Raw genomic sequence first — 27,017 nt, 5'->3', positions numbered from 1 at the left:
CTACTGATTAATGCTCCTGGCCAAGCGTGTTTTCTGATCCTTGGTGCACATCGCGCACACACACACACACACACACACACACAGGGCTCTGGGTCAACAGCCACCATTGCCAGCTTCATACTCACAGCATCCACTTTGACGCAGCAGATTCCATATGCCTTGACCTAAGAAGACACGAGTTTATTTTGAAAGCCTATTCTATTTCCTTCCACAAGCAAGGCCTTTAGAGATGAGGCAGGTTCAGGCCTGTTTCTCAAATCAGAAAGCTAACACTAAACACCTCTCCAGTTAGTGGTTTCACTTTAAGTCCTTGTATAGCAAGCATAATAATTATCAGAAGTATTTTTAAGACAATAAGAAATGAAGAATTTGAAAGCCACCAGGGAGGACACCCTCCAGAAAGTGTCCGTTAATAGTTTTGATCATCAGTCATTTTTAAAATCTCATTAAACTTAGCAGAAATATTTTTCTCCTGTTGCTTCCTAGAATCTTCTTTAGGTGAGCTCTTGGATACAATGGGCGCTTACCACTTCTTAAAAGAAATAAAGCCATTGTTTTTATTGTAACTGGTGTAAGTAAAAAGTAAGTTTAGGTATCCCTGAGCTTGTGGCTGTGACCAAGGCTGTGGTCTTGGGACACCATGAGTTAGGCTACCAGCTATTGGTAACCCCTTGCCTGATTAGCCCTGATTCCTCAGCAGTCTCATCAGGGCCAAGGGAACCTGGTGTGTAGTCATGATCCATACAGGTCCACTGTAATCTGTCAGGGGCTCCTTTCAGCACCCACCCTGCAACCTTGCTATTGTTTTAATGAAAGAACAAGAGATGGGGCTTTCAAATCCTTCCTTTAAAACTGAGAGGAAACCTAATGGGCAGCCTGTTTGAGTGGAGAACCTCTCCCTTCTTTTCAGCTTGATCTCAGGGTCACCACCAACCTTCTATGTATGTTTCTCTTCCCAGAAAAGTGTAGTATAGAAATCACCATCTGCTAGATGGAACACAAAACCCTGTGTTCTTTGTAGAACATTTGTCTAAAACGGGCTCAGAGCCAGTATTTACACATTCTGCAGGTCTGGAGGAGACCAGGCATGGATTCTAGATATCTTTGTTAAACTTCTGTTTTATTCAAAAGCAGAAATCTAATTCTAGATTTGGTTGTCAGAGGCCCATCTATTAGTATGTACTTTTTACATTTTAATCTTTGATCTCAAAAAAAAAAAGTACCTTGTTTGATATTTATTTTTATCAAGTTAGCTTGAAAACTTTGCTAATTCATATTATATAAAATTTAGGTTTAGTGTATATATTTATTTAAATTTTTTTAGTTATTGAATTTCCTGTGCATTGGTCCACTGTATCTTTTCTAACTTATTAAATTTTTTCTCATCTTCATTTTTAATATTGTCTGCAAGCAGGTTTTATAAACCTCCCAAGAGATGAGCTCAAAGTTGACAGTTAGAGCACATGATTGAGGGGCCCTGGCAAATATTACCACATTAGCCTTGAAACACTTTGATCATGAGCATATTCCACTAGGACAATGTTCAAGAACTCTTCATAGCCAGATAATAAGCCTATATGCATGATTCTATCAGACCCTCATGTCCCTGCCCATCTGCCCATGCCCCACCTCCAGTCACAGCTGGTCTCTGGCTGCTCTCCCTCTCCTGCACTACTTCCTGCTACCTGCATGTTCCCTCCCTCTGCCTGTCAGAACCTAGCAGGAAACTCTGCCTTCCACCAGATATATCTCCCACACTGAAGCTATGGGTATTCACTGAACAGTCGAATCCTTATCTGATCAAGCACAGCCCATGACTCCTGGATTAGATGCTAAGGTCAATGAAGGCTAAGACCGAGTCTCAGGAAGACCCATGGCTGAAGGAAAAGGGGCATGATGAAGCAGAGTGGATGGAGAGGAGAGGCACGTGCCAGGGCTTCTTGCTTCATTTACTGAATACTTGCACTATTTCAGGAGCTGCTTCTCTTCAACATGTTTTATTATTATCTGACAGTTTAATATATTTATATAATGGGCTTTAGTTTTCACCCCACTTCCCTCTCGCATCCCCTCTCTCTGCCACTTAAACCTCTTTCCAACAAGTACCTTAGCATTCCCAGTGTCTCCAGCACAGCTCTGAGCACTTGCTCACACAGCCCTCGCCCCACTGTGCGATGTTACTAACCTTTCCTGATGAGGCACTAGGAGCACTGGAAGGTTTATATGCACCCCAGCCTTATACAGGCTTACTCATTCTCCCACTGTACATGCTCTCCTTTAATCTCAGCAACCTTAGGCTCAGGGGGATTTGAAATTGTCCCATCTTGAGCAGCTGGGAAATGAATGGCATCTGATGGCTTCAAACTCCATTCTTGAGTCTATTATTCAATGTACCTTTTCCAGGCTGTCTTTATTATTTACTCTGCAGGGCTAAATTGTGAGGAAATCTTGAGAACACATCTTCGAATCTTCAGTTTGCATAAGACTCAGCATCTGTAGCCATGTTTGGTGCTTTCTTTAATCTACGTCTTAGTTTTCTGTGGCTGCTATAACAAACTACCACGATTTTGATGTCTCAAAGCAACACAAATGCACTGCTTATCCCAAGTTGGAAATGGGTTTTACTGTCCTGAAATCAAGGAGCCACCAGGCCTGCTTTCTTTCTAGGGGGTGGGGAGTGGAGTTCTAAGACAGGGTGTGTGCCTTTTTTATTCCTTATTCTATTTTCTCCTCTTTCCTTCTTCTCCCTTCAGAGTGAATCTCTCCAGACATTGATTCTGTTCTTATATCTGACCAGATTCTGACCCACATGCACTACTCTTATGAGAACCATGGTGACTATATCAACAAACCTGATTACATAGGACTGTTGCTGAATTAGCAAAGTTCCTTTGACTATTCTAAGAAGTGTGTTTACCAGTTCCAGAGACCAAGACATAGAAACCTTCCTGGTCATTGTTCAGCCAACCACAATCTGCTCAAAAGTCAGCACCTAATCTCCAGTAGCACCAGGCCTTTTGATTGATAACCTACCCTCTACTAGTCCCTCCCCCACATGACATCTGTAGCATTATATACGTATGCATCTGCACACTTTCATTTGACTTGATCACATTTTAAAGAGAACAAGGAGGAAAGGAGAGATATGCTGAAGGGTTAAACGGAAATGAATCAGGCTGCTCTGGAGTGTAATTTAGATTTCCCTGAGCTGCAAATGTTTTATGTTCAGGATTGCGTCCACCCAAGTGCACGTACATATTGCACACATCTGTACTGAGAAGACAGAAGCAATCACCACAAGCCCTACATGTACTCCGCCCCGGCTTAAAGCTGTGATTAGCTCTGTTTCCCCATAAACCTTTTTTTATTTGGGTCACAATTCAAAAATGCACATAATTTAGCTGAATAAAAAGCCATATATGAGAGAGGAATCTCTCCCAATGATATTAATGAAAAAGAAATTTTTAATGATAACCATGCTCCAGAAAGTAAAAATTTTTAGGTTTACACATATGCATGTGGGCATACACACATACCTTTTGGACTGGACTAGAGGGCTATCCAGTAGTCATCAATAATGTTAGATCTCTGTGATTCAAATATAAATCTGTGTAAGTTAGGAGTCGTAGTTATGCCTTGAAGCTATTTAAATGCTTAATTCATCTTCAGTAGTATTCTGAAATGAATATTTAATCCTATCTTTAGAAGCAGCAATAATTATAGCAGCATGGAGATCAAAAGTCAGATTTCACATGTGGAATAGTTTTGTTTTTATTTACTAGCAGAAAGCTCTTTGGTTTAATCACTCTGAATCCTGTTGGGCCTGGGTATCACATCGTAACAGTCTATTTAACCCAGAAGTCTCCCTGCATGACCCTGGGTTTCTACAGTTGGGAAGGCTTAACTCACAGTGAACAAAGTGATCCTGCTCTGCAAAATGATGCCCTCATTTTTAACAGTGTTTCTCGGTAAATTTTGAGTCCTAGTTTTCCTTTATTTCTCCAAGCCCTAACTTTCAATTTTGGCCTCTACTACACATGGAATTTCCCAGTCTCGAACATTACTGAGTTGCCTCAACCCCCAAAGATCTACAATTAGGCCCCACATATACCTGGCTACCCTTCCCAGCAAACTTCGTGGATCACCACCATGTGCTGTCACGGCTATCTAGCCATTCCCTCTCTGAAATCTGAAGCTCTTCTCAGCTTCACGTGTCCTTCACACTCAGTCAACACCCATGTCTGGTTTGATTCCACTTCCTGCAACCCGCCTTCATTCTTTCCTTTCTTGGCTTTCTCCCTAAGCCTTGATCCAAGTTCTCACAATCAGTAACCCAACAATTATAACCATTAACCACAGAATTGTCTTCATAACGCTCATTCAGTACTTCCCAACCTGGTATCAATGCCTTCTTAACAGACTTTCTATTAGACCTAAGATGACATATGCTGAGACCTATCTAATAAGGGTATGGCCTGCAGTGCTACATATGCAAATTTAATCAAGAAGTCTTTCCTCCATGGAATACTGCTATGTAATGGACATTCCCTGGGGAGATATGGACAAAAATCTACTTATGCCACGTAGTAGACCAACATACTAATACCACTGAAGTCCAAATTGGTGAAACAAGGAGTTTGGTTGGAATTTATAGGCATGTGGGCAAAAGATTAATTATAGAAGTAGAAATTACTCAATGACAGCTGCATCATCAAAGTCCACCCCAGCACGGTGACAGCTCACCAATGCTACAAATCTATGTGCACAGCCAGGAGGCATTTCAACAGGTTGGAAAATATCCCAGTAGCTCAATGGGTCTGAACTTCCTCGAGGCTACTGGGCTGGTCTCTATTTCCAGAAAGCTCAGTTTATTTGAAAACATTTCTTAGCAATCCTTACAGCTATGTATGCTTGGAAGGGGAAGGAGGTTCTAATCAATCTGGTCAGTTTGGGTGACTTCCTGGGGTTTTTGAGTTGTTCATTTCCTAAGCATAACAGCGTTACTGCAGGATAGGATATTTTACCCCATCCCACACCCATTCCCATATCCACCCCTTAGAGCATCCAACTGTCTTACCTCTCTTTTAACTTCTTGTGTCTTAACAAGCTTCCCCCTAAAGTAGACAGTTTTATCTCAGAAGACATTGTTACACATCAAATACCAATTGATATCTTATTGGGCAGTATTGTTTGAAACCTTTTGGCTTCTGTTGCCTAAGTAATTTCATATAAATTTCATCATGTTATCCCTCTCTTTTAAAACCCGTTCTGATGATAGCCCAGGGTTTTAGGATTATATTTCGAAGACTATATTTCACTATCTGGCCTTCATCTGGCATTGAAGTCTCATAACCCCCCCTTCATGCTTCATCCTCAGAACTACTTGGAGCTATGTGACCATGCCATAGTTGAGCATAATGTGGGTATAAGCCCACATGGTTAGATGCTGTCCCCATTCCTGTTTTCCTAGCTAACTATTCATATTGCCTCTTCTGCAGCACTACCCCCAACCTATCCATAACAATGCAGTCATACTAGTTAATGTAGTCTCTTTTTGTAAAATTGATCATGTTTTTCAGTAGTTTTCTCCTTCACTGGATGACAGATCCCTATAATATAATAACCACTTATAGTCATCTAAAATCCCCAGCATCTAACATAGTGCCCAGTTGATACCCAAATGCTTGGTAAAAGTATGACTGAGTAAAGAAAGGGATGAAATGAGTTATGAGCATAATAAGCAGCTCATACCATGTTAAACCTGGAAATCTGGTCCTGGAAATAGAACATAAACGTCATTTTGCATTAAGGGCAGTAATATAATTTGAAGCACCAAGGAAATGAACTCAACTCTAAATTAAACTACCAAATGAAACATTTTTAAAAATCAATGCAGGCAGAATTTATTGGCATGCTAATCATGGGGAAATCTTTGAAAATACGGGTCACATGAGCATATTTCTGAATAAATATATAGCTTTTAAGTGGCCTCTTTATTGTATATTTCTTAAATTTCTTATAAAAATAATGAAGCCACAACCTCACCATGAATCATGTATGGCAGCTAATATATGCAACATAAATGATCTTTATTATTTGTCTTTATTGCATATATTTTAAAATACCCCTTACCAGAGATTTACCTTTTCATGCCAGAATATGACCTTAAATGATGATTCATAAAGACAAATATTTTTCATTTAATTTTATTACATTTCCCTTGCTTTCTTTTCTCTGTATACATTTTCTTTCTGCATGCTAACTCTCACTTAAAGAACTGAAGCTTCACCAACATGGTCACAAAGTTACCAAAGACTTTGAAGGCTTTCCTGATGTAAAATTTCATCTTCCATGATTTCTAGAAATCTATAAAGACAGTTTTTCATCTATGTAAACATACTGGAGAAATGTATTAAGCACATATGATACAAGCTTTAGGAATAGGATCCGGACATAAATAATAGGTAAGAGAACAGTAGATTAGATAGATAGATAGATAGATAGATAGATAGATAGATAGATAGATAGATGATAGATACATAAATACATACATACAAACATACATATATACATACATACATAGAGTTGGCATATAAGTAGATAATGAGAGAGAGATGGTAGACAGCTAGGTAGATGATAGATAGATAGATAGATAGATAGATAGATAGATAGATAGATAGATAGATAGAATTGATCTGGTCGTGTCCCATGATGCCTAGAGTGTCAGAATGCCCAGAAGAGCCAAATCCCATTGCTGACTGGGGACACAGCTTGCTGTAGTGATCAAACAATCTGATAAAAAGAGAAATCTGTCACAGCTGGATGTTCGCTTTACATCTTTGAAACATCTGCCTTTAGCGTCCTCTCATTCATCCCATCATCAATTCAGGAAACATTTATGAACTGCGTGCTCTTTGCCAGACACTATGCTGTGTACTGAGGGGTGCATAGATGAACTTTTCTCAAAAGATTGCTTACTAATCCTGGATGTGTTCAGGGAAACAGAGGAAATAGCAGACACATGAGCTAGGAGCATTCTCGGAGGAGATAAGGTACCCATCCTAAGTCAGGGTGTGGTGGAAGGGAGCCGTTTGCAGAGAGGCACAGGAAACAGAGGAAGCTTTGAGAAGGAATGGCCTCTGAGCTGGGCCTTCTAGGATACCTTAGAAGTTTATGGGTGAGCAAGAACTGAAAGGCATAGTGAACAACATGATCAAAAGCCTGGGCAGGAAAAGTGTCTGTGTGCCCAGAGAAGGATGAATTGTCTTCTGCCCTAGCACATGGTAGAGTCTCAAAGAATAAGCCAGTAGGATTGTCATAGTCTTGTGTACAAGGCCCAGAAAGGCATTTTCTGGAGTCTGGTCTTTATCTTGTGGGTTTAGAATCTCTCTGAAGCTTTAGGTCTGATAAAGCACCCAGGGGATCTTACAATTCTTCCTTACAACTGTTTTTGTCTGTGTGCTGTCACAGAGTTCTGCATAAGGTTATGGATTTATCCGAGGACTGCTTTTTAATCAGGTCCTATCTGGAAGTTGACACCCTACCCCTTATTTTAAGAGAGTGGTTATACTAAAAGACCCTTGGAGTAAGAGAAATTATTTTCTCTGTCTACTAACTACGTTTGAAGGAAAGAGAAAACCAGCCTACATTTTTCTCTTATTGACACATTTAATAAGAACTCTAGTTGAACACTTTAAATCTAATAACTATTTATACTCAGCTCCATGCTTAATTTTGGAGTATGTATCCAAAATGAACAGGATCCCATGTGCCTCAAAAAATGTTTGAATGGAGAAAAATGTAGCCATTAATCATTGAAGTGCTGTGTAGTCATATAAGTATTAATATCAATAGGAAAATTACTATATTTTCAGTCAACAGATGGCCTCTAGGACTCTGCATAGACTACCTGCCGTATATCTCCACATATCTTTATGTCTGGTGAATTCAGGAGGCCTTGGGTATCTTGACTGAACTTTAATCTTTAATGACAAAAAAAAAGATGTGGTTTGACATCATTTTGAGGTTTGTGGAGATATGGTCTTATAAACTAGACATCTACTTCTTTCATTGCACGCTCAATGATATAAATATTTAGAGGCATCACATACCTCTAAAATCCATTAAGAAATGGCATTGTATTTACTGGCTCATACTCCAGCCACTGATTATGAGAAAACAAATGAACCCTGAGCTTTTTAGTAGAGAAAATATATGGAAGGAGACACACTAGAGATGAACTCCTTCAATCCTAAGTTCTCGTATTAAAGATGTAACCAAAATACTGGAGAATATTTTGAGTACAAATCCCATACACTTACAATGAGCAATAAGAAAAGTAAAATCTCTTCATTTGAATATTTAACAGGTTGATGGTTAGAATCTCTGAAAGAAAAAGAGCTTTTTAAAATTGCTGTTTGGATCTGGGGATATGATGCCATGTCAGAGCACATTCTTTAACAAGCATGAGTCCCTGGATTCAGTCTCAACACTAGGAGGAAATCTCTATTTTAAAAACAAAATGCAGTCTAAGGATATAGATCAGCAGATATATATAGATATAGATATAGATATAGATATAGATATAGATATAGATATAGATATAGATATATCATGCAGAAGCTCTATGTTCAATCCCAGGACTACTAAATCACTAGACAGCTAGGTGGATAGCTGGACAGGCAAATGGACAGATGGACACACGGAGACACAGATGGACTCTGGTAAGGTCTACCCACTCTCTAGAATCCTAGTGAAGGGTGAAGAATCACTTGTTATAGGAGCTTTTTAAGGGCAAAACCACAAGGCCAATGTATTTCCCATGCAGCTTTGTTATTTTTCAAGAACTACAACTCCCAGCATTCCAGGAAGTTAGCTTGTCTTTGGTGCCTACAGGCCATGCTTACAGGATGACTTTGGCTCTTACAAGTGGGCAATGGCCAAAGAAACCAATGCAAAGAAAAACACTCTCATTGTGTCAGAGTGACAATGGCCAGAAACCATTGTATCAACTTACATTTTTCGAGAAATTTTAATTTTCTGAAACCCAGCAACATGGCTCAGCCTGTAAAAACCACTTGCTGACCTGAGTTTGATTTTAAAAAGCCACTTAAGGGTAGAAGAAGAGAACTGATTCTGTACAGCTTCCCTCTGATCTCAATATGTATACTATGATATATATACATGTGTGCACGCACACACCACACACACACACAAATAAATATAAATAAATGCTTTTTTTAAATTTCTAGAATTGACAGATTTCTAGAAGTTTGTTTTACTGTCCAGTAATTGACAAGCCTATTGGACTAGCTTAATTCTTTCTCTTTCTTTTTTTCTTTCTTCCTTCCTTTCTTTCTTTCTCTCTCTCTTTCCTTCCTTCTTTCTTTCTTCTTTCTTTTTCTTTTATTTTTTAATTTTTTTATTATATGGGTGTTTTGTTTGCATGCTTGTTTGTATACTATCTACATGCAATGCCCAAGGAGACCAAAAGAGAATCTCACACCCTAGGATTGGACTTACAGATGGTTGTGAGCTGCCATGTAGGCACTAGGAATCAAACCCTAGGTCCTCTGTAAGAGCAGCCAGTGTTCTTAAGCCCTGAGCCATCTCTCCACTCCCTTGACTTGGTTCTTATAAGAGAGGGCAACAGTATGAATTAATTTATCACCTCTCACTAGATAGTAATCTTATAAGGCTTCAGGCTCCTGGAACCAGGTTTAGATAGTCATCATTAATAGCTTTCCTGGCAGGACTCTGACCTACTAGAGTCCTACAGTTACTGTCCCTGGTTATCTGAGCAGTGGACTGAGGTGAGAGCAGGCATATGCTTCAGCCCTAATATCTTATTGGCTACATAATAAGACCACCACCAAGGAGGGTGACATCTAGGGTGTTGGAGCTATTTTCCTTCAGTGCAAACTCCCAGTTTTGGACCTAGATTAAATATCTCAACAAGCCAAGGGCAGCAAGTGAATAACTAGAGATTGTTCCTAAGAAACCAGAAAGCTTCCCGAAATGTCTGCGATAACCTGCACCAATCTAGCTAAGTCATTGTTTAGCATATATGAACTAGGGTTATATCAGACCGGAGTAACAGAAATCTCAAAATTATAGTGGCTTCGAAGACTAGAGTATTTTGCATAAGAAGAGGTAGGCAGGGCTTCTCGAAAGTCAACAATAAAACCTACTCTTTTTTAAATCACATGCACCTCATTTGCATATTGCTTGCACACCATGCCATTTCTTGCCAGCAAGGAGGAGGCATCAGTCTCTCTTTAGATGAGGTCTTTGAAATCGCATACACCCATCTGTTTATGTCCTGTTGGCCATCATTTAGTCCAGTGGCTATGCTTGCCTTCAAGGGAGCTTGCCAAATATAGCCTATACAGAAAAACCATGTACCATGCTAAAAGCTGAGGGCCCTTAAAAGGGAAGGGACAAATACTTGGAAAAAGCCAACAATCTGTGCCCCAGGAGGCCTCCTCGTTCCTGCCTCAAGCAGCCAGATTATAACTATTAAGTTCCATGTAAACAAAGTGTTTTACTGCGGTCCCTCTGAAAACCACTGACATGAGGCTATTTTTCTTGCATACCAGATTTCAGCGCCTCTGGCTCCATTGCCCTTAGAAATCACCAGTCCAGATGAGTTCTTCAGAAACCTGGCTCCTAAATCTCCCATTGCCCAGTGTGGTTGAATGAGTGCTTCCACGTGGGGGAAGAGGACAGTCCTTTCTCTCTGCAAATTAATTTTTCTGGGTTGATTCCGATGGCAGGAGGTCACCCTTCCTCATGCTGGAAGCTGGACAGATTATTTTCATTGGATCATAAATATGTTGAGCACTTTATTATACTAACCTTTTAAACCAGTTTTCTTTAGTGGCTACAAATCACAGTTTTTTACAAATCACAGGGGCAAATTTCTAAGATTCCAGGGTTCCTGAATTCCTGGATGCTCAAGTTAAATACCTGAGATTATAAGTGGGGAGTTACAAAATCTTTGCTACACAATTCACTGCAAAGACAAGAAGCAAAACCCCTTGGCCTGACTCCTGGTTTGTCAAAAACAAAACAAAAACAAACAAACAAAAAAAAAACAAAACAAAACAAAAAAACACCTCCCTACTCTTTTCTCAACCAAGAATAAGGTAATAATCAGAATCCTTGCCTGTGTTCACCCTTTTTGCTTTGCTTCCCCAGTGTTCTAGAACCTGTGGAGGAGGGATTCAGAAACGTGACGTTCTTTGCAAGCAGCGTATGGCTGATGGCAGCTTCCTGGAGCTTCCAGAGACTTTTTGTTCAGCCTCCAAACCAACCTCCCAGCAAGTGTGCAAGAAAGATGATTGCCCCAGTGAGTGGCTTCTCTCAGACTGGTCAGAGGTAGGTATGCTTCTCAGGATGAGAGAACATATAGGAGAAAAGAGAGGTCACCCCACACACATAGAAAAGAGACCAAAAAGCTCACCTAACAGTGTGGAATGGCATTTTGTAATGCCATCAGCCTATATGGTAGGAGGTATAAGAACTAGGCTATGGACTTATTTTAATTGTGGGGACCTAAGCTATGCAGCCAGCCCTTACCTAACAGTTGAAAATCGGAAACCTGCGATTATAAATGGAATCTCTCTCAGACAAACCCAAAATATAGGGTTCTTCACCTCTCTTTCTGCACCTAGACCCTCCTCCCAACAGTCATGCTCCCATGTCCTACTCCCAGATCTTTCCAGTCTCTACTCAGGAAGGGCAAGGCCTCCCTGGTTCTTCTCTTCCAAGTTTCTGGACAATAAAGGATGTGATTTATTAGGAAAAGGAGGCCAAGGAAATCCTGCCTCTTTACTGTTAGTTTCCTGACTCTAAAACTTGAACAACTTCCCAGCAAGAGAACTTGATTTCCCCCATTGCTGTGCACTTGGGGAAGTAGCAGCTCAGCGTTCACAGCTCCAGATGGTGCCTGAAGTTAGGGATCCCAAACTTAACCTCCAACTAACCCGCTTCTCCAAGCATTTCTTGTTCTGACATTGGCATGAATCCATTTACAGCCTGTTTCAAAGATTCACCCCGACTGCTTTCAGGCCCTAGAATCTCTCTTAGTTGCCTTTAACTACCCAGCTCCAAAGACCTGAGTGTCTTCCACAGAGAAGTCTAAAAATCATTGCTGTACAAATAAACTCAGCAACTGGCAGAAAGGTTGGTATATCCAAATCATATCCAAGACCCTTCTCTTTCTTTCCTTGGCTTTTTAGTGTACAACATGCAACTCAGTTTGGAGCTGCTGATGGCTTAAATGTGTGTCACAGGGACACTTTCTTCCAGATGGAAAAGGAAGCCTGAGGAAATAAAGATGCCTGACTTCTCAGCATGGAATTCTTGCTTTGTACATTACCAGCCAGTTCATAATCCATCTGATAGTGCCTGCTAAGGGCACTGGGGTTGTAAAAGAATCTAAATTACCATCATAGTCTATTAGTAAAATTACCTCAGGCTGTGTCTCACCCCAGATGTTTCAGAACAGAGAGGAGAATGGTTATTTTGGTATTTTAGAAACAGTTTGTATTTCAGCAGAATACAAGAATGGAAGGGCAGAGGAAAATATGCATATATTTAAATGTGTGTGTACACAGACATGTTGGTTGGTGATTTTTAGTTGACCAAACTAAAACAGCCATGTTTAAAAGCTATCCGACTCCTTGTTGGATTCTTGGATCTGGCACTGCCATTTATGGTCATACAGGTGTCAAGTGGAATCTGGCGTCATCAGGCAACACAAGGAGAACAACAGAAAACTGTTGATTTGGGAGGCATTATATATGAAAAAAATCATATTAAGAAATGCCTACACAGAAAAGAGGCCTGGTGTATGTGTCAAGTGGCTGCGGTAAAGTTCCTGGCAAAGTGTCTACTGGGTGATGGGATATCATAGATGAGCAGCAGAGGAAGGACTATGTATGTATAATTGCCACCCCCTCCATCCTCTGACATTTATGGCCTTTGGAGGATATAGAACACAGAACATTCATTAAAAAGTGATTTAAAAGAAGGTCCCTTGTGGTCTAAGCACCGAAGGAAGGAACCCACTGAACTGGATCAGATTGAGCAAAGTAGACCATTAGAACAGGATCTTATAGAGTTAAGAGTTCAGAGACAAAGACAAGCAAACCTGGCTCCAAACTCTGACTCTCTTAGCAACTGTACACAGAAGATAACAGAATGTATCATGTAGGCAGAGTCTTGATTAAATGATACATATAAAGTGCTTGTGTCTAGTTTAACTTAGCCCTAGTTATGATGCTGGTTCTCTACCTTTTGGGGATCATTATCAGGAGAAAGAAAGAGCTAGGTAAACACTCCGTTGCCCACAGTGGCTGGGCTCAGGGTCATAATCTAGGTCTACCTTGTGCTTTGCTCTTCTCCCTAGGAAAGTAAAAGGTCACATTTGGTAAAGTAGGAATGGTTAACCCTTATCTAAAGTTCTGAGCTATCAGGGTTCATGAATGGACATTTCTGGCATTGAAGAGAGGCTGGAAATGGTGAGACACAATCGCCCAATCATGGGAGCATATCTGGAGCTCACTGGTACTAGCCTAGCTTCTTGGGTCAGTGAGAGAGACTCTGTTTGAAGAGAGTTATGTGGAGAGTGACATACTATAACACTGTAATCATCTGCTGCATATGCAGTGAACAAACCAGCGTGCGCGTGCACACACACACACCACATACACACACATTTTTAAATCTAAAACAAAAATGAGAACTGCGTGGTTAAAGCAGGAGTGGGGTGACAAGTCTCCAGGGGTGGGAGTCGCCATCACTGAGAAGCAGCCACTGCTTCACCACCTCACCATGGTTACCAGACATGGCTTGAGAGACTTGACTTCAGCTTAGCTTCTCTACTTCAGAGATGTGAAGCTTGATGCTAGAGGAGAAACTACCAAAGTCCCAGCTGACCTTGGCCTGCAGTCTGGCTAGTGGTCTGTGTTTCCACTTGACCAAACTAAAACAGCCATGTTTTAAAGCTGTTCAACTCCTTGCCCCTTGGATTCTTGGATCTGGTACTGTCATTTATGGTCAAACGGGTGTCAAGTAGAATCTGGAGTCCATAATCATCAGGCAACACAAGCAGAGGTTTGTTCTCAACCTGCACTGGTCCTTGGCATCTTGAATTTCTATTGGGGTGGCAGCTGTCACAGTCTGTCCCATAGGGCAGTGTCGTTTCAATGTACTCACATATAAAACTTCAAAGTATAAGATACCTTTCAGCTGTTTTTACTGTCATTTTTTTTCATTGGCATGCTGCCATGACCCAAGTTCGGGCCTTCATCATCTCAAGCAGAGGCTGTAGCACCCCCTCCATTCCATTCCGTCTCTCCTCCCCTCCCCTCCACTCTGCACAGTGTTGCCAGATTCACCTTCTCAAACACCTCTTCCATCATGTCACTCCCTCCTTCATGGCTTCCCATTGCTCTGTGGACCAATTCCAAACCTGTCTGAAAATGAAAGGTCTCCAAAGTCGGACCCCAAGTCCCTCTCACGATCCTGACAGCACTCACCTCGTCAGTAAAACTGCCTTGGGTTTGCCCCAAGCCCACAGTACTGGGATTAAAGGCGTGCGCCACCACCCGGCTTAGCTTAATATTCTTAAGGTGTGTCTATGTTATAGCACATATAAGGATCATTCTTTATTTGGCTGGAATGGGTTAAGTGCACATAAAAACCCTTACAATACAGAGTAATACAGGATGTTAGAGGGCACAGTGTGGCTGTGAGGCAGATATTCTACATTGTTGGAAATATATTTTCAGTGGCTGATACTTTTCCCAGTATATCATAGTGAATTTAAGGGACCATTCAGAACAACCATGAGACTCTACTAGTTCAGTGGTTCTCAACCTTCCTAATCCTACAACCCTTCAGTACAATTCCTCATGCTGTGGTGACCCCTGACCATAAATTTATTTTTGCTGCTATTTCATAACTGCAATTTTGCTACTATTATGAATTGTAATGTAAATATCTGATAAACAGGACTATCTGATATGCGACCTCTGTGAAAGGGTGGTTTGACCCCCGAAGGGATTGCAACCCACAGGTAGGGAACCAATGCTCTAGTGTATGGGACTTTCATACATTATCCTTTCTTCCTCCACCAGTGCTCTGTGAGCTGTGGGGAGGGCACCCAGACTCGAAGTGCCATTTGCCAGAGGGTGCTGAAAACCGGGGTCTCCACTGTTGTCAATTCCACTCTGTGCCCTCCCCTGCCCTTCTCTTCCTCCATCAGACCCTGTATGCTGGCCACCTGTGCAAGTGAGTATGTCAGGGCTCTGCGGGTAGGAGGGATACGGAACCCCATGGGGGGAGGGGGAACAGCATCCATAGCCACCAGGCAAGGACCTTCCCTGAGCCCCAGAGCAGTGAGGCATTGTGGGGCAGCAGAGCCTAAAACCAGTTATGGCTGGAGTGCACAACTGGAGATGAAAGGGGAATCTTAATCATTCAAGTGTCCAAGCTGAGTTCTCTTCTCCCCTGCAAAAGCAGCTGCAAGGGTTGGACAAAGGTCACCTGTTGGCATACTAGATCTGGAAGCTGGATGCTGCTTACTCCTAATGAAGTCTAATGTTATCCAAACTGGGGGGTTTTAATTGCTCTAAGCACATTTGTTTTGTGTAATATAATCCCGAGTTATAACAATCCTGGGCTCCCCACTCTGTCTACCCTGGGCCCTGGTTCTTTGCATGGCCCAGAAGGTGGACATTTAACAGAGAAATGTGTTCATCTTTGTCCTCTGCCTGCCTCTCTTAACAGTGCACATTTCTTCTTCAAATGCTTTTAATGAGGATTGCCTTTCTCCGGGGCTTCAGGCACCCCCACCTCTTGGGTTCCTGTGGAGCTCCCCCTCACCACACCTCATTAGTGCTCTGAGTTTTGAAGGTGGGGTAGTGAGATGATCCACAGCTGGTAGCCAGCTCCTTCCGGGTAAAAACTAGTGGCAAATAGACAGCCCTGCCAAAATCAACAGTAGAGTTCTCCTGTTTGTCCTTTTTGCCCTCTGACCTCTCTGGTGGCCCTATCTCACTCTGGTTTTTCCCTGCTCTTGGTTCTTCTCCGGTCTGGCATCCCTCTCAAACCAGGGCCTGGAAGGCCTTCCACCAAACACAGCCCTCACATCGCAGCTGCACGAAACATATACATCCAGACCCGCAGGCAGAGGAAGCTGCACTTCGTTGTAGGAGGATTTGCTTACTTGCTTCCCAAGACTACCGTGGTGCTTCGGTGTCCCACCCGCAGATTCCGCAAGCCCCTCATCACCTGGGAGAAGGACGGCCAGCACAGCATCAGCTCCGCTCATGTCACCGTGGCCCCTTTTGGCTACCTGAAGATCCATCGCCTCAAGCCCTCAGATGCAGGCATCTACACCTGTTCTGCAGGGCCCGCCCGGGAGCAGTTTGTGATTAAGCTCATTGGAGGCAACCACAAGCTCGTGGCCAGGCCCCTGAGCCTTTGGAGTGAGGAAGAGGAGGCCTTGCAGGTGAGGAAGGCTAATCCAAAGGAGGCCTTGCAAACCCACAAACACCAAAATGGCATCTTCTCCAACGGCAGCAAAGCTGAGAAGCGTGGCCTCACTGCAGATCCTGGAAACCGCTATGATGACATTGTGTCTAGGTTGTTGGAGCAGGGCGGCTGGCCAGGAGAGCTCCTGGCCTCATGGGATGTACAGGACTCTGCAGAAAGGAACGCATCCTCAGAAGAGGATCCCAGTGCTGAACAGGCCCTCCTACATCTCCCCTTCACCATGGTGGCCGAGCAGAAGCGTCTGGATGACATCCTCAGGAACCTGTCCCAGCAGCCAGAGGAGCTACGGGACCTCTACAGCAAGCACCTGGTGGCCCAGCTGGCCCAAGACATCTTCCGAAGCCATCTGGAAAACCAGGATATGCTTCACAAGCCCTCTGAGCAGAGGTTTCCTCCCATGGCTATCCCACCTCACAAACATGTTTCTAGCTTCAGCAGCTCCCTAAGGAGCTCCTCTGGAGAGGCTGGGGGTGGCTCCCGCAGACCTCATCGCAAGCCCACCATCTTGCGGAAGATCTCAGCAGCACAACAACTCTCAGCCTCCGAGGTAGTCACCCACCTAGGGCAGACTGTGGCACTAGCCAGCGGAACCCTGAGTGTGCTTCTGCACTGTGAGGCGGTAGGCAACCCAAGACCCGCCATCCACTGGACCAGGAACGGAGAAGCTGTTCAGTTCAGTGACAGGTGAGCCACATAGAACCCTGGTCTAAGAAGGGTTGGGAAGAGGAAAGGGGGACACAGAAATAACTGCCCAGCTTTCAGACCTGTTTCTGCTAGATAATATTAGAGTAAAACAAAGCACTTAATAATCTATGAACAGTACACTACCATCTCATAAGTGATCAGCACTGCAATCACCATCCCACCCCATTAGGAGCCCAAAGATGAACAAGGTACCCTATGGATAGCTTTGAATGTTGGGTAGAAGGACACCATCCCAAGTCACAGCATTGTTGCTTTTCGGACTCACGAGCTGAGCCATTAAAAAGCTTGGACATGAGGACCATCTCTACATTTGTTTAGTCCCTCTGGGATGGAGAGAGGGCAGCTAACACCAGCTACTCCCTATAGGCCATCCTTCCTGTCAGTTCTGAAGTAGGCTGTTTTTCTAGAAAGGTTACCTCAGTTAGACCTGTAATTATGTGTCCTAATGTCTCATGGTCTCTGTTCTCTGGTGTGTTATTGTTGGGATGACAGCAAGTATTATTACTTGGCTCCTTGGACCAAGGCTATTGATAAAACTAAAATCAACAGTGGCAGTAGAAATAACAACAGTCACAATTGTAGGTACATACGACCTATGTACCAAGAACAGTGCTGCATTTCATAATTGTTCCCTTCGATTTTATAGTGGCTATAATATAGTGGAGTACAGACAAGTTGCCAGGCAATCTCCGAGGTCACTGGAACCTCTTTCTCTCATTTATAAATGACCACAGAAGTGCAAAACCCAAATGCTGGTGAGATTAGGGGAGAGGCCTGAGCACCGCCTGCGCAAGTCACTGCTAAGTGCTCCACAGATCAGGGTTCAGTGGTCATATGAATTTGAAAAGTGCTCTGTTAAAGCTGAACACATGTGTTTACTGCCGCATTTTATATCTGTTTTTTAATATGTCACTTGATTTTTTTTATTATAAGAGCAATAAAATGGCTATAAAGCAATTCAGATGATATCCAAATCTATAAAGTAAAAGTGCAACTTTCCTTCATCCGCAGAGACCATAACTTGTAATGATTTGGTATACATCCTTTTAGAGTTTTTCCGTGTTTTATTGTATTATATAAAGCCATCTACACACTGAAGATTTGGGGTTTTAATGGGATGTTAGTCATGCTCAGAACCTTTGAGTAGGCTTTTTATTTCATGTGTTTATAATAGTGTGTTGAGATCCATATCACCTTCTTAACAGCTGATTACCATTCCTGAATGTACTTAACAATTCCCCAACTGGAAATTATTTGGGAGTTTTCACTTTTCTTAACCCTTTTAAGCATCCCAATGTGTGTTCTCACTTTCCAGGAAGACAATGTCATGTGCAATGCACTCAGAGTACTATTGATCACACACATGCGCACTCTCACGCTCTCTCTCTTTCTCTCGATCTCTCTCTCACATATATACATATATTTTCAGTGTTTGCTTGCATATATATATATATATATATATATATATATATACACGTGTGTGTGTGTGTGTGTGTGTGTGTGTGTGTGTGTACACTTTATGCAGTTTTTGCTACCATAAAGATTTTCTTCCTTAGATCCTCATCACTTTGTCGTCATGGTTCAGAAATACTCATTTAGCTTCAGAGACTGAAGTGCTGAAATGTCCAGTACTAGACTTAGCTCAGTTAGTCTGTTTTTTGCTTATTGCCCAGATCCACCTTCCTAGGAGTCTGCAAAATCCAGCACCCTGTTGGTCTATTGGACTTTCCGGTTTATTAAAGTGTATAATAAATATCCCAGACTACCAAGAACCAGTCAAGGCAGAAAAAAATGAATAAAAGTTCTGATACTATTGACCCATATTACATGTAAAATTTATTCTATGCAATGAATTCACATGATTCTTAGAAGCACATGTCAACTTCTCAGATGGTAGTTTCCAAGGTGTCCTGAGTTTGTTGTGACAGCCTGGTTCACTGTGCTCCTCATTCTCTTCTTCCAGCCCCACCACAGCAGATCTTGTGTTAGATACTGAGGATGATGGGAAAGAGCACTCATATCCTATTGATGGAACTCACGGTCTGTTTAGGAAACTGAAGGGATAAAGGCAGTATTGGTCATGCTAACAGAACAATATGCCCAACTATTTGTATATGTCAATTCAGTGGGAATAACTATGATGAAAGAAACAGGAGTATATTTAGAGTTCTATTCCAAGAACAGATATCAGAGGGAACATTCCTGATTGTGCCATCTATAACAGGTCCCTGTCCCCAACTGTCTTCTTGCCCTTTAATTCTAGTATTTGACTTATAGGATTCTATGATGATTTGATACATCATATATTCACTTATTGTCTGTCCATGATGTCACAGCCTTTCTTTACCATTCTAATTCTGATGCTCAGATGGTAACTGACACCAAACAGATACTAAATAGTAGGAAGAATGGCACAGGGGAAAGATAAACACAGAACAGTAAACAAGAAACTATGGTAATAAGTGTTTGGGTACAAAAGTAAAATAAATATGTAATAGAGAAGACCTCAGTGACCACTCTGAACACAAACTCTAAGGTGATGTTCTGGAAGCCAGAATCCAAATGATGACGAGTGCTCGGGATGTGCTACCAAGAGAAAGGCTTTCTGGATGAAAGGAAAGTTACATGAAAACTCAGAGGGAAAAATGAGTCTGTTGTGTTGTAGAATCCCAAAAGAAATTCATTCAGCTGCAGTGGGCAGTGGAATGAGGTCACAAGACTAAATAAAGTCCCAGGGAAGCTTTGGTCTCTAAGGATCAAGAGAACATTTAGGGAACTAGTAACCAAGACAGTAAGTTGTACAGTCTAATTCCCAGTTTTACAGACTCACGTGTATCATGGGAATTGTAACAAAGTGGGAGTGGGAGCTAGGAGCCTGGTGAGGGGTCCATTGTAACAATCATTTTAATGTCATTAAGTCCCTGCTGTGCAGTCAAATGATAAGCCCTCTGTGGTGAGATGACAAACAGGGCATAAGTGTAGCTTTCCAGAAATTACCATGCTAGTTTAGGTGCCAGTTTGTATGAAACTCCAATGGGCAGAAAACCTGTAACTCCTAAGCTTTGAAAAACTCGACTGTCCTCCTGTGACCTGCATAAGTACGAGTAGCTTGTGCACCTCCACACACATGTGAACAAACCATACACAAACACATGCACAAAATAAGGGTTATTAAAAGAGCTAATGAAATTGAGTACTGGGGTGTTAAACTAAGATGCACAAGATCTCATGCTTAGACACTGGGGGAGCTGGGGTTTGAATACATGTTATGTAAAAAAAATTACTTTAAAAAATGGCTTGTACATTTTAATGGCGTTACTCAAAACAAAAAGAAATTATAATGGATATATATACATATGTACTCTATATATACATCAAAATATTCAAAATATTCAAAACAAAAAGAAATTATAATAGATATGTATGTATACATATGTACTGTATGTATATACAAAATATTCAAAACAAAAAGAAATTGTAATGGATATATATACATATAAAATATACTGTATACATACATACATACACACACACACACATGCCCACACATATTCACAATAGTTGTCCTTGAAGCCACAGATGTTTACCTATCACTCCATATTTGTTCATGCTGCATCTGAGGATCTTTCTGTCAAACCTGCCTGTGCTGTTCTGAGACTAAAACTCCTTCAATAGCTTGTCATCACTTGAGGGTAAACTCCAAACACCATTGCACAAAACACAGCATCTTTTATCTCTAACATCTGCCCATCCCTCTAGCCTTATCTCTCACCAGATCACACCTTGTGGCACTGAACTCTGCCCCTGAGCAACACCTAGTTACTTCCAGCTTACGAATTTGCAGGAGAACTTCCTACCACTGTGTCTGGTTAATTCCTGTTCCTACACAGAACTTCCTACCACTGTGTCTGGTTAATTCCTGCTCCTCCACAGAAGAAGCCTACACCAAAGGCTAGGTCACATGACACCATACAGGGCCCCCACATACCCCAGTCTGAAGTCTTTTTTACTTGCTACTATTGTGCTCCAGGATTAGCTTTCTGCTTCTCTATCTTACCTTCTGAATTGTGTTCATCTTCCTCAAAGGAAGATGTTTTAAAATGTGTCTTATTTTCCCCAATTTCTAAGAACATTTTATGCACACAAAGGTGAAATGAATGAACAGTGGAATCTCTAGTGGATACCAATGTATAGAAGGAGGGTTTCTAATATCTGGGAGGTGTGGTCTCTGTGGCTTTTGTTCTGGATAAGCAGAGGTAGAGAGGGACACCTATTCCTAAAACAGTGGTTCTCAATCTTCCTAATGCTGCAACCCTTTAACATAGTTCTTCAGGCTATGGTGTCCCCCCAACCATAAAATTATTTTGTTGCTACTTCACAGTTGTAACTGTTGTGAATCAAAGTGTAAACAAATGATATGCAAGATATCTGATATGGAAACCCAAAGGGGTCACAGCCCACAGGTTAAGAACCACTGTAGAGTGCCACATTGCTCTGTGTTTCTCTCCTCTAGACATTTCAGAAAGTCCTCAGGTTCTGTGGCACAGGACACATGACTTGAAAGCATTCATATAGCCAAATAAAAATGGGGAGCAGATATCTCCTGACCTCCGATGCTTCCATCACATCTGGACCCATGGAGAAGTCTTTATGGTTATTATTGTCACAGCTAATATTTAGAGCTCTCCCATTGAGTTTTGGGCACTCATTAATCCTCACAATAACCCTTTAACACTACTATCCGACCTTCACAGATGTTGAAATTGCAGTAGAGAGATGTCACACGAGCTTTCTCAAAAATCCCACAATACAGAACAGAGCTGGAGTCTGAAGCCAAAGCAATTTGAGTCCGTTTCTGACTTATGTTTGTCTTTATTGAATTTTGCTAGGTTAAATACATGGGCTTGCCATTGTTTTTAAGGAAGCCATTGGAGCCAACTAAACCTGATACAAATTATTACTCAGTATCCCAGACAGCTGGCTTCCAATATTAGGCTTTTGTATTTCACTTGTATCCATCTGTCTTAGGGGAAACCTTTTCTTCTGGTCGTAAGTTCACCTTCTCCTGTATGACACCAGCTACCAATATGCACAATGTGAGGTACCCAGGGCACCCAATAAGCATTACAGTTGTCACCTTCATGTGCTGCCCTTGTATGTCTACAGAGTTGTATGCATGTATTCAAAGACAAAGACCATAAGTAAGAAGAAGCTAAATCATTTATTGTTTCTAAGTGCTCTTCAGAAATCATCACATTTTGAGTTGGAATTCACCTGTATTTTGTATTTGAGTGGGGCCCTTCTCCTCATCTGATAGCAAGAATGTATGTAACATATACAAACAATTCAGTATTCTTCGATCTGAATGCAACTGTGAAAGTATTACTTGTAATGACCCCGCTGACTTCCTTACATGGCCACATTCTGCAAAATTGGCACCAGCAATGAACTTAACCAAATTGAGATAAAGTTTGCCTTCCAAAAATATCTAAATTTTACTGACCAAACCATAGCTTCGGGGACATTATTGCTCTGTTTAACATTTTTAGACCAAAAGTGAACCAGGGGCATATACTACTTGTAGTTCAGCCAATAAAGCTCTCAAAGCATTTAAGCACAACTGCCCCTCAAGTTATAGAAGTTTGCAAAAGAACTTCAGGTGAGTGTGAGGAAGCTAGATGGTTTGGAAAAAAATCTTATTTATTCTTAGGGCAGGAGGCAGCTCATAGTCATAATCTGCCTGGACAATGATTCGGGAGAGATGGAATGCTGGTGAGTTCCTTAAATCCCCAAGCCTGCCCCCTCCCTTCCTTTTCATATGTACACCCTATTCTCCCACTCCCTTTAAATCCACTTACAAAAGGCAATAATAGGCAGTTGAGCTGTATTCAGGGTAACTTGGACACAAATCCAGTTTTGCCACTTGACAAGTCAGCCTTAACCATTTTTTAAAAAACTCGATTTCATTACTAGTAAAATCAAAATGATATCAATAAAAGCAGACAGTAACTTTCATTTTATCCTTCAGAGTAGCAAGGGTACAGACGGGTTAACCTTTAGTCACTATGACAAAAGTCCTCAGATGGACAACTTAAAAAAACAGCAAAGGTTTATTTTGGCTCATGCTCTCGGAAGTCACAGAATCTGTCACTTATCCCTGTTGCTGTGGGCCTGTGTATATTGTGACAGAAGCACATGACAAAGAAAGTTATCCTCTCATGGTATCCGAGAAACAAAGAAAGGACTCAAGTCCCAGTAGCCCTTCAAGATCACTTTGCTATGACCTAATTTCTCATACCAGGCTCCACCTCCTAAAAGAAACCACTACCTCTCAACATTGCCCAGGATAGTGACTAACTTTTAGCATATGAACCATGCAGGATATTTACCCAAACCATAGCAGTAAAGAACCAAACAAATGTCTGAAACATTCATGATACATGATAGATACCTATTTGTCAGTGTCCATAATCATTGTCATTTGGATCTACAGCCATTGTCTCATGTGACCTTCTGGTATATCACAAAGTAAGAAGCTTCACTATTCTTTTTTAATTTACTGAGATACTATATTATTTTATGAGGATTTCATACATGCATGTAATAAGTTTTGATCAAATCCATCCCCCTCCCCTATAAGTTTCTTCCCTATCCCTCACTGCTATTCCTACCCAATTTCATAAACCCAGTGATCCCACTTGTTCTGCATGGGTGTAGGACAGTGTGCTGGAGCATGGGTAGCTTCTCAGGACCACATCCATAAGGAAAATTGACTCTTGCTTCCTCTGTAGCTATCAACTGCCAGATAGCTCTATAGCTAACGACAGGGCTTCATGAGCCCCTCTCCCTCTCATGCTGGGAATTTAGTTGCCCTGATCTTGTGTGGATCTACTGCACGAAGCCACAGTTGCTATGAATTCACATGGACAATGATTTTCTCATATCTGAAAAATGCTGCTTCGCTACAGATGTTCACTACCTCCAGCTCACAGCATGTTCCCACTCACTCTGCTGACATGATCCCTGAGCTTTGGTGCTAGGGATGTGATATAGCTGTCCCACCTAAAGCTGGGCACTCCACAATATCTTTGCACATTGACCAGTTGTTACAGTAAATTTGACTGACCTTTTACTGTAAAAAAGAAGAGAAGCTTTACTTTTTTTTTTTTTTTTTAGTATGGAATAGAATTTATTTAGGGATGGGGAGGGGAGTTGAGGAAAGAGTAAAGATATAGAAAGGCAGAGAGAGAGAAAGAGAGAGAGAAGGAGGGAGGGAGGGAGAATATGTGTGTGTGTGAGAGAGAGAGAAGAGAAGAGAAGAGAAGAGAAGGAGAAGGAGAAGGAGAAGGAGAAGGAGAAGGAGAAGGAGAAGGAGAAGGAGAAGGAGAAGGAGAAGGAGAAGGAGAAGGAGAAGAGGAGGCTAGCCAGGATCATATGGAGAGAGAGGGGGGAAGAGGAATGGGGAGAGAAGAGGCAGAGAGGGTAACAGAGTAGGAGAGTCAGTAAGAGCATAGGAGCTAGCAGCTTCACTCTTAATGTAAGAAATGTCTGGGCAGTTGTCGAGGGGCCTTTGATAGAACGGAGTCTAATAACACAGTATACTGGAGAGGCATAAGAAGAGGATGCTCATGTCCTGCTAACATCCCCTGCCATCATTTCTGATCTAGCAGAAGAGAGAAATCTGCAAGCTCTCAGTGGTGTTCTGGCCAGAACACTTTGGACAATGTTCCAAAGTAGTGTTGAACAGGAGATGAATTAAGGAGTATTTGGAAAGCTTTAACTTGGGCAACATAGAGAATCCACAGATGGAAACTTCTCCAAATGGGAGAGAGAATGGGATGAAAAATTCCTCCAAGGTCAATTCAGAACCACAGTTGTGGAACATGCTATATGTAGAAGTCATAAGTCCACGAAATCTACTTTCCAAGTTCGTAGATAATATAAAAACTGGAGGCGGGAAGAGGGAAGAGGGGAAATCAACCAGTTTCAGTTTGGTTTGGCTTATTTCCTTTACAGAACTAAAGGAAATGACAAATGTTTTTCCCAGTTGAAAAGTGTAGGAATAGCAAGTCAGAAAAGTAGGAACCATCCCAATAAATACTTCGGCTTCAGCAAAATAAAAGCACTGAGGGAGAGTGGGGAGGTCAAAGAGATGACACTCAGGAATCGAGTAGGCAGAGCAGGCCCATTAGGGGACACCCACAAGCACAGAGTCAGCTCTGGGTCTTCCTGCAAAGGCTAGGGAGAGGGTGTCTTCAGGTCCCACTTGTGTTTAGTTGATTCCTGCTAGAAGGGTAGCCCTTAGTAAATGGCAGGATTCTGAAAAACATGAAATACCATTTTGATAAATGAGGAAATCACTGAGACACATCAAAATTGAAAATGCATGTTGAAAGTCAGCAAAAATTTCCTTGTAACAGGCCAGACAGTAAGCATTTGGGGTATAAGCTGTGTCAGCTACTCAGTTCTACCCCCATAGCCTGAGTACAGACAGCTATAGACAGTACCCACACTGGTATGCAGTGTTCTCATGGGACTTTATTTACAAAAGCATATGCTGGCTAGAGTTGGGATACACCCCCTACCCACCAGTCAGAAAATTCAGTCAGGCACATTTCATGGACAGCTTACAGTTTGAAATGAATTACCCAGCAAGCAGAAAATAAAACTATCCACATTAGCAAACTCAAGATGTTATGAATTTCTAAAAAGAAAGAAGCCAAAATCTTTGGCAGGAAGCATAAGGACGGGGTTAAGAATGTGTGGTCAGGTGGCCTTTCCCATTCCAAAAATATTTTCTGTATTTCCATCTGAACAATTGGGAGACCTCAGCATTAAATAACTTCTAGTTGGCAAATGCATGTAAAACAACGAAGGTTGAAAAGTTGCCTTGGCCAAGTAGTGGTAGGGAAACTCTTCATGAGTCTCAGTCAGTTCCATAAAATATCCTCAGAAAATGAAGCTTTTCTGCAAACCTCTAGGGCTACTCTGATTTTTGGTTTCACAAAAGAATTCTCACCCACAGAGTAGGTTGTCTTATGGGGGCATCTTTTTACCTTTGACTTCAAACTTCCTAAAAATCAGACTTTAAACACTGTAGCATCCATCTCTCTAAATAACTACAACGTCGGAACAAATTACCACCTGCCAAGAAGGTGGCCAGCCCACATACCTTCCTACTTGGTCTCAGTAGATGACAGTGTTTGGTCGAGTTTTAAAATAAAAAATAAGGTTTTCCAAAGTCATTCCTCATTCCTGATCCCAGCATGCAATACCTGAATCAATTTCTTATGTCTAATCCCGTGCCTCCTCTCAAAATGTAGAAAATAACACAAAGCCAGTAACATGGTGAGAGAATTAAATGATTTAACCACGCGCACCTGTGTAATAAACATTGGCTCTCATTCCCCTTTGTGTTTTACCATAATCTCTAGAGCCTGTGAGCAGAAAAAGAAATGTCCACTTGGAGGTACGGAAAGGACCCAACCCCTACTCTACTCAGGACTTGAGTTCTTTGTGCATGCTCTTAAGTTTGTCCATTTGCTCCTGAATTCACTGCCTGCCAATTCTCATTCTTGTTGTTTTATAGTTTTCTAAAATTGCAGGATTCTGGCTGCTTTTCTTTAAACTGTTCATTTAGTGGTTAACAGTGCTAAAACAGTTATGGAAGAACTAATGGTCCTGATTGCACCGTTCCTGACTCAAGGATAGATCTGAGCCATTTGTTGCCAACCCAGTGTGGCCTG

General features: G+C 41.7%; 1 protein-coding gene across 4 annotated transcripts in view; it reads left to right on the top strand.

The window, feature by feature from the left end:
* Positions 1-27,017, top strand: part of Adamtsl1 (ADAMTS like 1) — an 877,745-nt gene that overhangs the window by 770,716 nt on the left and 80,012 nt on the right. For all 4 annotated transcript variants that reach the window (XM_076934699.1, XM_076934698.1, XM_076934696.1 and 1 more), the window contains 3 exons: positions 11,200-11,379; positions 15,147-15,300; positions 16,125-17,250. In XM_076934699.1, the coding sequence (XP_076790814.1) occupies positions 11,200-11,379; positions 15,147-15,300; positions 16,125-17,250 (1,460 nt within the window). The remainder of the gene's footprint in view (positions 1-11,199; positions 11,380-15,146; positions 15,301-16,124; positions 17,251-27,017) is intronic.

The sequence above is a fragment of the Arvicanthis niloticus genome, chromosome 5 (genome assembly GCF_011762505.2).
Source record: "Arvicanthis niloticus isolate mArvNil1 chromosome 5, mArvNil1.pat.X, whole genome shotgun sequence".
NCBI lineage: Eukaryota > Metazoa > Chordata > Mammalia > Rodentia > Muridae > Arvicanthis > Arvicanthis niloticus.
The sequence above is the reverse complement of the archived record's forward strand: the minus strand, read 5'-3'. Positions and strand labels throughout refer to the sequence as shown.